Source organism: Brassica oleracea, chromosome C8 (assembly GCF_000695525.1).
Source record: "Brassica oleracea var. oleracea cultivar TO1000 chromosome C8, BOL, whole genome shotgun sequence".
Lineage (NCBI taxonomy): Eukaryota > Viridiplantae > Streptophyta > Magnoliopsida > Brassicales > Brassicaceae > Brassica > Brassica oleracea.
Genome location: NC_027755.1, coordinates 28075398 through 28089245, shown reverse-complemented (window position 1 = coordinate 28089245; position 13848 = coordinate 28075398). Strand labels below are relative to the sequence as shown.

At 33.8% G+C, this 13848-nt stretch overlaps 2 protein-coding genes across 3 annotated transcripts; both read left to right on the top strand.

The window, feature by feature from the left end:
- The first annotated feature begins 5555 nt into the window (after positions 1 to 5555).
- Positions 5556 to 5849, top strand: LOC106309103. The gene has a single exon (XM_013746172.1). It carries the CDS (start codon positions 5556 to 5558, stop codon positions 5847 to 5849), a length of 294 nt encoding a protein of 97 aa, XP_013601626.1.
- A 3663-nt stretch (positions 5850 to 9512) lies between these two features.
- Positions 9513 to 10981, top strand: LOC106307909 (ubiquitin-conjugating enzyme E2 variant 1D). Of its 2 annotated transcripts, none has more exons than XM_013745001.1 (4): positions 9513 to 9680; positions 10170 to 10309; positions 10412 to 10537; positions 10619 to 10981. In XM_013745001.1, the coding sequence occupies exons 1-4, from the start codon at positions 9647 to 9649 to the stop codon at positions 10757 to 10759; spliced, it is 441 nt and encodes a 146-aa protein (XP_013600455.1). In that variant the 5' UTR covers positions 9513 to 9646; the 3' UTR covers positions 10760 to 10981. The 2 variants fall into 2 exon arrangements, with proteins under 2 accessions (XP_013600455.1, XP_013600454.1); XM_013745000.1 differs by having other exon boundaries at positions 10170 to 10312.
- The last annotated feature ends 2867 nt before the right edge of the window (positions 10982 to 13848 follow it).

Below are 13848 nucleotides of genomic sequence, written 5' to 3'. Positions count from 1 at the left end.
TTTACATTTTTCTATATATTTTATATTTTGAATTTTTAAAAATGACTATAAATTACTAAAACTGTTAAAAGTTTCACATTCAAATTTTGCGATCCATGGTTTAAAATTTTTGTTATGACAAAATACAAATGATTACAAAATCATATAAGTAAAAGTATAATTTAATTAATCATTAAGATTTAAAATATATATGTATATATATCATTCTAAATTAAACTTTTGTTATCAGTAATTTAAAGTTTTTGCTATTAAAAATACACATGATAAAAAAAAACATATGAGTGGAAAGCATCATTTTAAAAAAATAAAAAAATAAAATAGACATTAATATTAAAAATATACTATGTATGTTAATATCATTTAAATTTTACTACATATCCTATCAAATTTTTTAAAAAAAATTGTTTGGATTAATAAAATTGATTTATACGTTCACACCAATTTAATTATATATGTAATAGTTACTGACTTTTAATTATTCAATATATATTTATTATTTCATAATATGTAAGAACATATAATACATAAAATAATTTATATATATAATGTTTATTCCGCGCAAGACGCAGATCTTAATCTAGTTGTATAATATAACCCAAAACACAAACGAAAAAGGACGTGTTACATTTTACAAAAAAAAATGTTATAGAACATTGATACTACTTTTCTGAAGTATGATTTTTTTAATTTGTTTACATATTGGAAGCAAATGCAGATATATTTCACTTAAAATATTAATGGTGAGACTTCCATCAACCATCATGGACATGTTTTGAACACATAAAATATTATACTAGTGTAAGGTAATCAAGATCATAACTTCAAAAGTAAAACTATGCATAATACACCTTCTCTTTAAAATAATTCAACTACAAATAATATGAATTCTCACAAATTTGTGTTTTCAGACATACTAAGTTCATGTTTATTGATGAACCTACATATATGAACATTGACGTATCAAGTATTGACATGAAAAAAATAGAATAATTGAAACCATTTAACTACCTAAGTGTGAGATGTGGTGTTCGACTCATGACCTAGTCCAGTGGGCTTGGGTCTTGCAGTCCGTGAAACCTGAAGACAAAAGCAAAGATGAAGTTAGTTGGGCCGCAAGTGATCAATTGAGTTAGACCCAAGAGTGTAGCTCGTCTTATATAAAAAGAAGACGAGAAACAGAGGATAACAACCTCCGAGAGAGAGTGTCATTGTTGCTCTAGAGAGAAAGCTTCTGTAAACACTCATCATAGTGAATTACCAGGTTCCGATACTGAAGGAGATGTGTCCGATGTGAAAGGAAACTCTAAAACGTTGCTTGTGTCGTCTCTTTCTATTTTTTTACGTTTACTTTGCTTGATCGTATTCTGGAATCGCGACCTGCACACGAGTGATTAAGAGTAGTTAAACACACGAGAGTTAACAAAGAGAGTGAGAGATACCGAAGCTAGATTGAGTCAGATTCTTTCACACTAAGTTTATGGCGTACTCTTCTGAATTTCAACCCAACCAAGCTGAAAATTGTAAGCTGCTTAGTTCATATCTATTAATATTAGCAATCCCAATTAATGTCGAAAAATTGTGTATTTCTATTTTAAGAGTTGTATTGATTTATTAAAATTGTCAAAATATAAAAGTATGTATCTTTTCATTTTAACAATGTATCTTTTAATCTTAAAATTGCATTAGTTTAAAAGAACTTGTCAAAATGTATTTTAAAATGTAACTTTTCATTTTAATATTGTGTATTTTCATCTTAAGAGTTGCAATGGTTTAAAATAAATTGCCAAAATGTATAAGTATATACCTTTTTGATTCAAATGCAACTTTAAAGATGAAAATACACATCCTAATACATTTAACAACTTCTTTTAAACCAATGCAGTTCTTAAGTCAACAGATCCGTAGAGACGACAAAGCGATGAAACTTTAGAACGATGCCAAGTGTTAAAGAAAGAACCCTTTCCTCCATACCTGCCTTCATGCATTTAGGAGAGGACTCACGTTCTTGAGAACCGCCTCGCATTGCTGAAAGAAGACGTTGAAAATCTATTTCTAAATAAATGTGTCGTACTCGGTTTTGTTACTGCTCGATGAGGTGATCTCTGTTTCGTGGATATTGAATCACTGTAAATCGTCTCGGCTTAGTGTATTAATCTTCTCGAGCAAGCAATATAAGCATGCGAGTGTCACCACATTCGCCGCCATGAGAGCTCTGCATTAGACGACCTTGAAGATGAGAAGAAACTTTCAGGAACGACCCACCAGCAAGTCTCACATGTTGGTCGCATCTGGAACAGCTTTTATAATTTAGGACGGACACGTTTACGTGATGCCAACGAGATATGAGCAGAACACTTTAAAATTGGTCAGCCAGTTTTTCGTAAATGAAAGACAGCTTACACATATGTTACACAAAAGATCGCAGCTCGGAACAGCCTGACCGTTTTGCAGCGTTGGTGTAGCAAAATGTATATGTGTATCATAATTTCACCTACATAATAATCACAATATTGGTGGTACATTGTTTAGTTTATAGAGTAGGAGCTAATATTTTTCGAAGTTAATGATTTATCACGTAAACGTTAGGTTCGACGGTCTTTGTGTATCCACTATATAGAAGTAGGACCTAGTATTTTTCAAAGATATTGTTTTATCACGTAACATGTTATTGTTTAATGATCAGAACTGAATTATTGAGTTTTATAGGTAGTTTCAGACATCTAACAGCAGTTGAAGGCTGTTCGGATATTTTGTTTGATCCTTAGATTTCTGAAATCACGCGGTTATTGTTTTGCTTATAATATGTTATTGATCCATTTTTTTCGATTTTATTTGTTAAATCCCTAAGTCCATAACTACTACAATGTGATAGGCGAAATATAAAAAAAAATTTCCAAAGCTTCTTCTCAGACTTGCAAACACCGTATATCAAATTTTAATAATAGTGCACCCATTATAAAAAGTTTCTGGCTTCTCTCCTGATAAGTGATAACAATCGTACCTTTAGTTCTACCTAACTATTGCTTTATGTATACTTTATGTTATACATAATCATAATATATAATTTCAACATTAATATAGACATCTTATTCCGCGCAAAGCGCGAGTTACTACCTAGTTGTAGAAAGTATATTTAAATCTTTAATTTTCAAATTGAATAGAGAATATATTTAAAATTAACTGATATTTGTATTCTTTATTTATTTGTATATTTAGATTTCCTATTTGGAGATACATATTTTCCATTTGGAAACTTGACAACATAAAAAATATTTCGTTTTCCTAAAATCTTATTTGGAAAACAAAGAAAACTATAATTAACTTAGGGTGTCAAACTTGGGATGAAGACAAATAAAATTTAATGTTGTATAGCTATAATCAGTATGATACACAACATTTCATGAAAATGGAACCCCATAATTCGTATCATTTCTTGGGGTCTGAGGCAATGACCTTTTTAAATGTACATTAAGCATGCCTCTGCGTACATAACTTCAAACTTATTTGATTAAACAAATGTTGTTTTACACCCAAAAAAATGTAGTTTTCATTTCAACCTTCGCATCATTGCTTCAAACTTTTCATGTAGAAGCGGTTCTGGCTACAATCGACCAATCTTGAAATGAGCCAAATTTAGAACTATTGCTTGTATTTTTTTTTCCAACTTTAGTTATTGCTTGTATTTTGACTTAAGATGACACAACCTTTTGTTTCTGTAACAACATATGATATCAAATACGATACTTAAATAAAACACTAGAAGCTTCATAATTTATTTATACATTGCACGAAGTGTGCAACTTTATGATTTCACTCCTGGAATCAAACTCATATTCTTAGTAACTTATATATAATTATATGACTTGAAACATAACTAAATAAAGAAAGAACCTGTTTGCCGAAGAAAAAAACGAAAGCAAGATGTTGTTCATTTCACTCTTCAGATTCGTAATGAACTGGACATGGGATAAATTAAGAAAACAAGTAAACTAGTATTATCGTTTTAAAGCTATCATTAAATTTCATTAAATACCTTCACATGGGAAATAACTGATGCTGAGGTATTATATTTCATGGAAGGTCAATGATCGTATTTGACATTTTGTTCTCTAATTATTTTTGAAGAAAACTTGTTGTTGTTGTTAACAAAGCCCTATTTGAACATACTTATAAACGTTACATTATAACTAGATCATTAGATTTTGTGCTTGTTTCATATACTTTAGCTATTTACATCACATAGAATACGAGAAACGACTACATGTAAGATTCATAACTAACAGTCCTATAAAGAAAGCTTTTATAATGCTACAGTTCTTAAACCTTTTTCTTCCTAAAACAACATGTCCGTTGGAAAAAAAAAACATTTTCCAGCTTTTATCCTTTTGTAATTGTGAAGCAAATTAAAAATGAAAATAGGGATGTTTCTTACTTTCTTCTACAAATCAACCCATTTTGGGCTTCTAAATGAAACCCTTTGCCATTATTGCCATTAACATTTTTTGCCTATAAATCATTTTAAATTATTTTCATTATCATCTTAACTATGAAGCATTAAATACATGAGATTCTTAAGTTATTAACAGCTATATATCCGCGTTTTCTCTTTGAGGTCTGTTGTATTTTAGTTATTGGCTTCTTGTATTAAATACGAGTATTAGTTACATGTTAGGTCAAATTTTGTTAATGGGTTATACAAGTAGAGAGTATCATTAGCTGGTGGACATACAACTAAAACAAAATGATTTTAAGCAAATGTTCAAAAATTTAAAACAAAATATAAGTAAGAAGTGAAATAATATCGATCTGAAAATATGGTTTGTGTAAATGATATTTACCTAAATTATCAAACTATCCTGCTCTAGATTTGATTTTTTTTCAAAAAATATTTTAAAGTATTAACATAATAAAAATTTATACATAAAATTTTACCGCCTATTATTTTCATATTCACTTAACCGTTTTCAAATGAATCAAATCTACTAAAGATTATTATTTAAACAATTTAGTATACTTTAATCACTTTACTTTTCATAAAACATCTTTAAATGCTTTTCCTATTTTATAACCTTCGTTCGTAATTTTATGTATTTTCTTAAATTATGAAGTTTATCATTATACAAACAGTTTTTATATTACATAGTTCTATCTTTACCAATCAAATTAATTTTTGTTTTGAAACATTTCATACTCATCCCCTCAACATTTAAACAATAAATGGTTTGCTGCGCTTGCTTAAATGCAGAGATATATTGACATTGTTTAATGAATTACCTTCTGTTTCATATAGTTGTCTGGTCTCTACTCTACTTTACTATTTTCCCCAATTCCAGTTAATAATAAACTAATTACTAAATAAACAATGTCATTTTCTCTGTCCCCAACATAAAATTACTTTATTCAACGAAAATTTATTATTTGTCATAATAAGCTCTTCTTCGTCCTTATATAAATATACACATTATTTTAAGAAGCCTTCAACTCTTAATCCCCCCCCTCTCACCTAGAACAACACAAAGAAAAAAAATCCTCTCGACAAGTTCGAAGTTTGAAAAATGAGAAACAAGAACGGCAAAAGAGCCAGAGTGGAGCCATTGGGGAGAACGGCAGAGTCGGTGGTTGCTAATAAAAGGTTTGGAGGAGGATCGCCTCCGAGCAGCACATTATCATCGGCTAGCTCGTGCCTATCGACCACGGAGGAAATGAAGGAAGAGGTTGCCTCGTCGTGGATTGAGGAACCGCCTGTAATGGTGGTGGTGGGATGTCGTAGATGTTTTATGTATGTTTTGGTCTCACTAGCAAGGATTTGTTGCCCTAAGTGCAAATGCAATGATTTGATCATGTTTTAGAGAATTTGTTATGAGTTATGATTTTGATTTGGATTTGAAATATTGGGAATTTCTCTATGCATGGTGAATATGTAAAGTCTTATATATAAGAATCAAATCAAGTATCACCCTTTTTCTTAAGCTATATATGTTTGACAGAAATCGTTTCTGTTTATATCGTCCTGGTTCGTCTTTGTGAGAAGTGTGGAGCTCGACTAAGCTGAAAATGTCAATTGGGTTTCCTGAAGAAAACAGAAGCATGATTGGACCTTGGTGAATTAATGAGCAGGCCCGGGGCGTTAGAGTTTTGTTTGTGGGTGCGTCGCAGGAGATTAGAACCCGCGTAACAAACTCTAACGGTGATCGTCTTCTCTTTATAAACCTGAAACAGAGAGAGATCACCATTCTTGTAACTCGAAAGAGATAAGCTTTTGTAAACACTAAGAGAGAGTTAGTGGATTACCGATTCTGAAGGAGATGTACCTCGTCGATTGACAGGGAACTCTAAAACGTCTTGTGTGCATCGTACTTTTCTTCTTTGCTTATCAACGAACCTCGAGTCGATCGTGTTAGGGAGTCGCGAACGTGCGCACGTAGAAACAAGATTCAATCATACGAAACCATAGAAGTGAGATCGAGATCTTCTACAATCTTGTTTTCATGTTTCAAGAGAAGAAAACACGAAAGCGGGCTGATTTTAATGCAAGTTGTAAGTGAAGGTTTGATTGTTACAAACGCTTTCGCGTCTGCGTAAGTACGTTTACGTGTGATTTTCTTGGTATAGTTTCTAGATATTAAAAACAACACAAATGCCAATATACACGAAAAATATGTTAGAAACTTTAAAAACAGATTTATGATTGAACAAACAATGGAAAACATAAAATAAATAAAACAAATGTGATGGTAGGCGGTTAATGATATCGCTTTATTTTTATCGTCATTCAGTTTGACTTAAAACAACGGAAACATTGAATAAAACATCTTCATTTTTAGAATTCAAGATTAATGTTTATTGGGCTAATCAACGACTACTTAAAACAGAATATTTCTTTCATGTTTTGATTTAATAACCATAAAAAATCTGAAAATAAAATATACAAAATTTTGATTTAGTTATACTCTTAAGAGGGATATTACATTATTTAATGAATATTCATCAGCTTTAAAATTTCTAAATTTATTTTAAATATGCACATTCCCTTGGATTTATTTAAATTTTATAGAACTGAAAAATACCAATGGCATTGCTTTGATTATGTCTTCACTTAATTAGATTTCGAGTAAATTAATTAATTTATTTTCATCTAGCTAAATAGTTTTCTAGAATTAACCGGAGCCTTCAGCTTTTGCGGTAAAGGGCTTATGCCCGTGAGAACCGCCACCTGGGTTCGAGTCCGGCCACTCGAGACGTTTTAAGTGATAAGAAAATATGGATTATGCAGGCCTCGTGGTGATTAGTCTTTGAACCTAGAAAACTTTTGAAATCACACCATAGTTATAAAAAAAGGTATTCTAGATATAATGTTTATTTTATATTTGCCATCAAATCTAAATTATATATATATATATATATATTAAGTTTGTTTGAGTTTTCTACATTTTTTTAAAGACCCTCCATCAGTTTTACAAATTCTTTCTAATTTGTAAAAAAATTGAAACTTCTTTGTACCATCAAGAAATGCTAAAATTTAAGGTATAGTAAACGTAAACAATCAAAATCTTAACATATGAAAAATTAAAACGTAAGAAAATATTTCAGTAATAAAAATATATATATATTTAATTTTATAAAACACTTAGTACATACTTATTATACATAACATTAAAGTCCATATAAACAAAAAATTCTCGTTCTCTCCCATCGTAACAAAGAAGCCGTCTCTTTCAACCTGAAACCCTAGCTCCGGCCTGCCGTTGTGGTGGTGCCGGAGGCGAATTTCTTTCCCCTTTGCTCTTCTCCTCCTCGATCAACCCTAGTCGATATGCTTGCCTTTCTAAGCTAGCTCGAGCCCTCGTGGAGACGCGGTTCGCTTGACGGTGACAGTTCCCAGAGTTCTTTGGAGAGACAGTGAGGATTTATGTACGACCAAGAAGAGATGATTCAGAGTTTAGGATTGAATAACCTGTCAGATCTAGTTTTCTCCATTTCAGATCCCCGATGACTGCTTATAGACGATGGCTCGTGAACGGATCTGACAACTTGTCTATCACGGATCTACCTCCTAGTGTGGAGGTGAGTCAGACGAAAAAGAGATTCACAGTGCAGTGGATGGAGGATTGTTCTCTGGTTCTCAGGGACACCACACTCCAAGATACAAGCCGATGGAGTAGTCAACCGGAGGATTGGTTTTGGTTGGAAAGCATGGCGGAGCTCTACTTCCCTGCGCCGGTGTTTGGTCTGAGGTCATCCCAGTGGTATGAGTTTCGCACCTCCTGAAGCTGTGATTCGAGGTACCAGTCATTCCAACCGATCGTCAAGGTCCTTCTTTCAATCTGGATGTAGCTGTCCGTTTTTTGGCTAAGGATCAAGGCAGTGGAAGACGACGGGTATGAACTGAGGCTCTAATGCGCCTTTTAGGTGTTGAGGCTATTGATACTCGAACTGACTTGGATTATTGGAAGATCAATTGCTTGTTCGTTATACTATAATTCAGTTTAAGTTTCATTGTCCGTTTTTTTTTGCCACTGCTTTCGTATCGTATGGTCTAATTTAGGGGTTAAGAGACTTTATTCCGAGTAGTGGGATGATCATGTTCTCTTAGTGGTGAACAACGCACTATCGGATTGATTCGGGTAGAGAAGAATCCTTCAAAGTGTTACTGGGTGATATTAGATCCCGTGGGATGAAAATCTTATAAGATTGTAATGTCGTTTAACGAAAATTTGAAATTGAGACCCAGAGAAGAAAAAAAAAAGCCCATATAAACATATTCTAGCCCACTAAAGGCCGAAGAAATTGCTCGGGTTGACTGGGTCACATCCCATGTAAGGCTGTAACTAGGCCTGAGATTTTTGTCCGAACCGAACCGTTTTTTCGGTTTTCGGTTCAGTTCGGTTTTCAATTCGGTATGGTTTTGAAAATTAATTCGGTTTTTGGTTCGGTTCGGTTCGGTTTTTGATTTTCAAAAAAAAAAAAATTAAAAACCGAAAATAACCAAAAATATCTGAATTTAACCGAAATAACCGAATAACCCAAAAATAACTGAATTTAACCGAAATAACCGAATAACCCAAAAATAACCGAATTTAACCGAAATAACCGAATTTAACCGAAAATATCCGAATCTTTTGGAAAAATTATACCAAAATTAACCGAAAATTTAAAAATTCGGTTATTTTCGGAAATAAAATTGAAAACTGAAATAAACCGATAACCGAACCGAAATTTCATTCGGTTTATTTCGGAATTGTTTTTAAAAACTTCGGTTAACCGAAAACCGACGGTTCGGTTCGGTTCGGTTCGGTTTTTGAAAACCGAAGTCGCAGGCCTGGCTGTAACAAAAGAAAGGAAGTGGGAAATGAAACTGGAAAGAAAGTGGACTCAAATCATATGATTCTGAAAGTTACAAAAGGGATGCGTATGTAATTGGTGTAATCTTAAGGAATTATACGACAGAATATAGATTCCTAAGGTAGTAGAATTGCAAATTTAAACTTTTACCGGCTACCACTAATATAAAATACCCAATTTGCCCCTCGCATTTTAGCTTTCTGTCTTTTCACCAAAGATTCTCTCCCAATCTCGTCTCTCTCGGCACGATCAGAGCTCAGATCTCAAAACTCAAATCGAATCAAATCCACAAACTTGATCGAGCATGACTCTCGGCTCTGGAGGATCGAGTGTCGTCGGTAAACAATTTCGACTCCTTCATCTCTATTTATCGTCTCTGTTTCGATTTTCTAGGGTTTTGGTAATCCTAATTGGGTTTTAGGGTTTTCAAAATTCGAACTGGCTTAGATCGATAGGTGTCGAGATGTTTTCCATAGGATTCATCGATCTACTAGTTCTATGATCTATGTTCGTATGTATGATTGATCGTTGATGATTTCTAACAAATCGCTGAGAATGATTCCCTGATTGTGTAAAGTGTTATCGTTTTCTGGAGTTTGATTGCTTCCATGACCTTAGAAGATAGCAAGTCTTTATCTTTCTGTCTCTAGAGTTCTTATTGAGTTTTGTGGGAGATTCTTGAAGTTATCTTTATTCGTCTCTTTGGGAACTTTGTTTATGGAGTTTTTTTGTGGATAATTGATTAATCTGATGTGTTTATGTTCGCTGCTTTGATTAAAAGTTTGATTGGTTTGGTTTCTTATGCTTGTTGTTATTGCAAAATATAGTTCCGAGAAACTTCCGGTTGTTGGAGGAGCTTGAACGTGGGGAGAAAGGTATTGGAGATGGAACTGTGAGCTATGGAATGGACGATGGTGATGACATCTACATGCGCTCTTGGACTGGCACTATCATCGGTCCCCACAACGTAGTTATATCTTTTTCTTTTTCTCCTTCATTATATGCAAATTCATTACCTGCTTGATTGTTGCACTAACAGATACCAATTTGTATGTCCTCCTATGCGCAGACTGTTCATGAAGGTAGGATCTATCAGTTGAAGCTCTTCTGTGACAAAGATTACCCTGAGAAACCCCCAACCGTCAGGTTCCATTCACGGGTCAACATGACTTGTGTCAACCATGAAACCGGAGTGGTAAGCTTAAAAAGTTTACCATACTGCCATCACTTGTTCCTTGACATGCACTTGTAACTTAGCTTCGGCATATATGTGTAGGTGGATCCAAAGAAGTTTGGACTTCTTGCGAACTGGCAGAGGGAGTACACGATGGAGAATATACTGGTACAACTGAAGAAAGAAATGGCTGCGTCGCATAACCGTAAGCTTGTTCAACCTCCAGAAGGCACTTGCTTCTAGTAGCTTCCGGAATCTTCTTCTGGTCTGCTCAAAAATCTTTGCCCCTTCTATTACTAAAATATGTATCTTGGGGGAATCCATTGTCGTTCTCAAACTTTTTTCAAATTTATGATAAAATTGGTCTATGTTGATGGTGATGATGATGATGCTGTTCGATTAATCATCTGAACTTTATCCTTTGTGTGCAAAATTATAAAGAAAAAAACAGCGTCTTCCCCAGTTCATGTGTTCAGTCTTTTGAATTTTCTTGTTGATGATGATTATGCACATCGATGGGAAGATATTTGATTGCAACTATGAATCATGAGTTGTTTCCTTACGTACGTCTTGATGTTCTGTGTTAAATCATTCTTGATTTGCAATCTCCGTTGAAAACTAAATACCTGACATGGAAACACTAAACCTTTGTACGTACCTCTGTGATTTGAGTTGGAACATACATTGTTTAGCTTTGATGTCGTTGGTCGATACTCGACATGTTTCTTTACTTTTTTTTCACAGTGATTTGATGTTCCTTTTGTCGTGGACGGAGAAGAGTTTATTTCAGTTGTTGCCCTGATGATTTTCTAATTTCTTATCATGAATACAAATGCTATTCAGAATTACATAGGTTTAAAAAAGTTACAATCAAGACGACCAATCCGAAAACTCCTCTAGTTACCAATTAAAATCAACCTTGAGTCATTTATTTTCTTACCGCAGCTCTGACCATAAACATTTTCTATCATAACCTCACCGTTATCTATTACTTGTGGGCTTCGAAAGTAAAAATACATAATGGTTGAACCTATAAAAGCAGTGGCGAAGGCTGCAGGATGTGGGGCAAGTGCACCCACAATTATTTTAAAATTCCAAATTTTTTATTGTGGTAAAATGTAGTTTATGCACCCATACTTTCCCACGTTCGATCCTTTTTATATGCACTTTTTATTTTTATTACCAAAGGTGCACCTATGAATTAAATGGTCTAGTTTGCCTCTGTATAAAAGACGTTGAACAGGAGAAAAAAGACCCTATAAAAGACCTATAACTTGCTTAGAAGCTCAATTCGTTATGTTGCATCAAGGTCAGCTCAAGCATTAACACTCGGGGTGGATCTTATATTCATATGGTTACTAGATATAACTTCGATACTTTCTTTTGGTTATAGTTAGATAATATCATAAAATGCATTCAAGGTATGCGAGAAGTTAATTTTTTTTTTATTTTGCTAACTTATGCGAAAAATTACTTCTTCAAACATTTTCCCTTTTGATTAAATTTGCTGCTACGTCTTCAAACTTTACATGATTAATGTTTCAGACATATACAAGGACGCTTATAAAATCCAATGATATTTTACTTTTCACTCTTAAATAGAATTTACAATAAATATGTTCCAGTGATATTCTATTTTCATTTTATAATAGAGAGAAAATTGAATTTACTATATATTTTCTTTCTGTTCATCATTATATTTTTTTCTTTAAAATAAAGTGTCCCTGAATATAATTCAATTCTATTATAAAATTAATCTATTTTAAAATCACAATACTAGAAGCACAATATACTCAATGGTGAGGCTGCTACGTCCTCAAAAAAAAATTAGCCAATGAAGAACATTTAAATGGACACGTCAGACAGGTCTTCGATTTTTTTAATAATGAGGGGGCCCACGTTTTTCGGTCTGGCTGGTCATTAAGTGTGTTTGGTTTGACAATTTACGCCACCTGATTTCGGTACCCTGATTATTAAGTCAACTTGGTTTTAAAAGAAAGTTGTTTATTAAACTAAACTCTGCGTTTTATCTGAAACCAAACTTTATGTTTTGTGTTTTACTAGATTAGGGCTGATCATTGTTATCGTTCTTGACTATGCAACTTTGCCGCCTCCGCTAATCTTACTCTGCAACACACAATGGTTTTTCCTATCAACGCTTGGTTTTCCCCATCGTTCAACATATTCATCTTAATTCCACCAATAAATGTTATTCTCATTTAACCCAATAACGATGCCGACCTATCGGTTTCCTTCACATCAAACCTATACATAAGAGAGGGTTGAGAGTAGGATGAGTCCTCACAACCCGTCTTTGCCATTGACGAAGGTAAAGACGAAGCTCCTTAATGATGGTGATGATGATCTCGTGGTCTCTGCTCCTCTCGGGTGCGGGAAAACCACATTGGCTACTCAGCTTTGCCATGATGAAGAGATCAAAGGTTTTGAAAGTCTTCTTTTTTTTTCACTATTTCTCTTGAATTTGTATTTCTGGGTTCTCATTTAGTTTCCATTAATTTGCAGAGAAGTTCGTGTATATCTTCTTCTGCGTCGTTTTAAGTGTTCTACCTTTAGGACCATTGTACAGACTTTACTCCATCACGGCGGTTACGAAGCACCAGAAGGATTCTGAAGCAGTTGATGGCTTAAGGAAGCTGATTGTGGAAGTTAAAGAAGATGGCCCTATATTGTTGTGCTGGATGATGTGTGGCTAGGAGCAAATTCCTTTCTTTAGAAGTTTCAGATTAACATACAGGATTTCAAGATTTTGGTGATTTCTAGGTTTGAGTTCCCGAGTTTTGGTCCCGCTTATCATTTTGAAACCTTTGGGAGAGGTGTTAGGTCCCTTCTCATTGAGTGGGCATCTCCACGTTTTTTTTTTTTGCAGGATATCACGTAAGCATGAAGATCTTATACAAAAGGTATAATAACAAACACACTTAGCTGTATCGGCAGATTCGCATCTGCACTATCCAATGTTGTATGAAGAGAAGCAAATCCAAGAGATCCATGATGATGCAGATCCACAACGTCACTATAGTTTTTGCCAAATCTGCACTTAATCCTCCTTAGTCCAATATCATGCCGCACATTTAGACACATAAAAAGAAGGTGGTGCTTCTCTTTCTCTCTGTTTATACACTTGAATATGCAATAGGAGGAATAAAAAATGCCTCTTTGTTTCTATGTTATCAGAAAAGACAGAACCGTGAGCAAGTAGAGGAACAAGATCCACTTATTAGTTGTTGTTCTTCTTTGATGTAGTTGAACACAGTTTTGTATGCTGGAAATGACTTTGACAGCCAGTTTCATATACACAACTTGCAAAGATT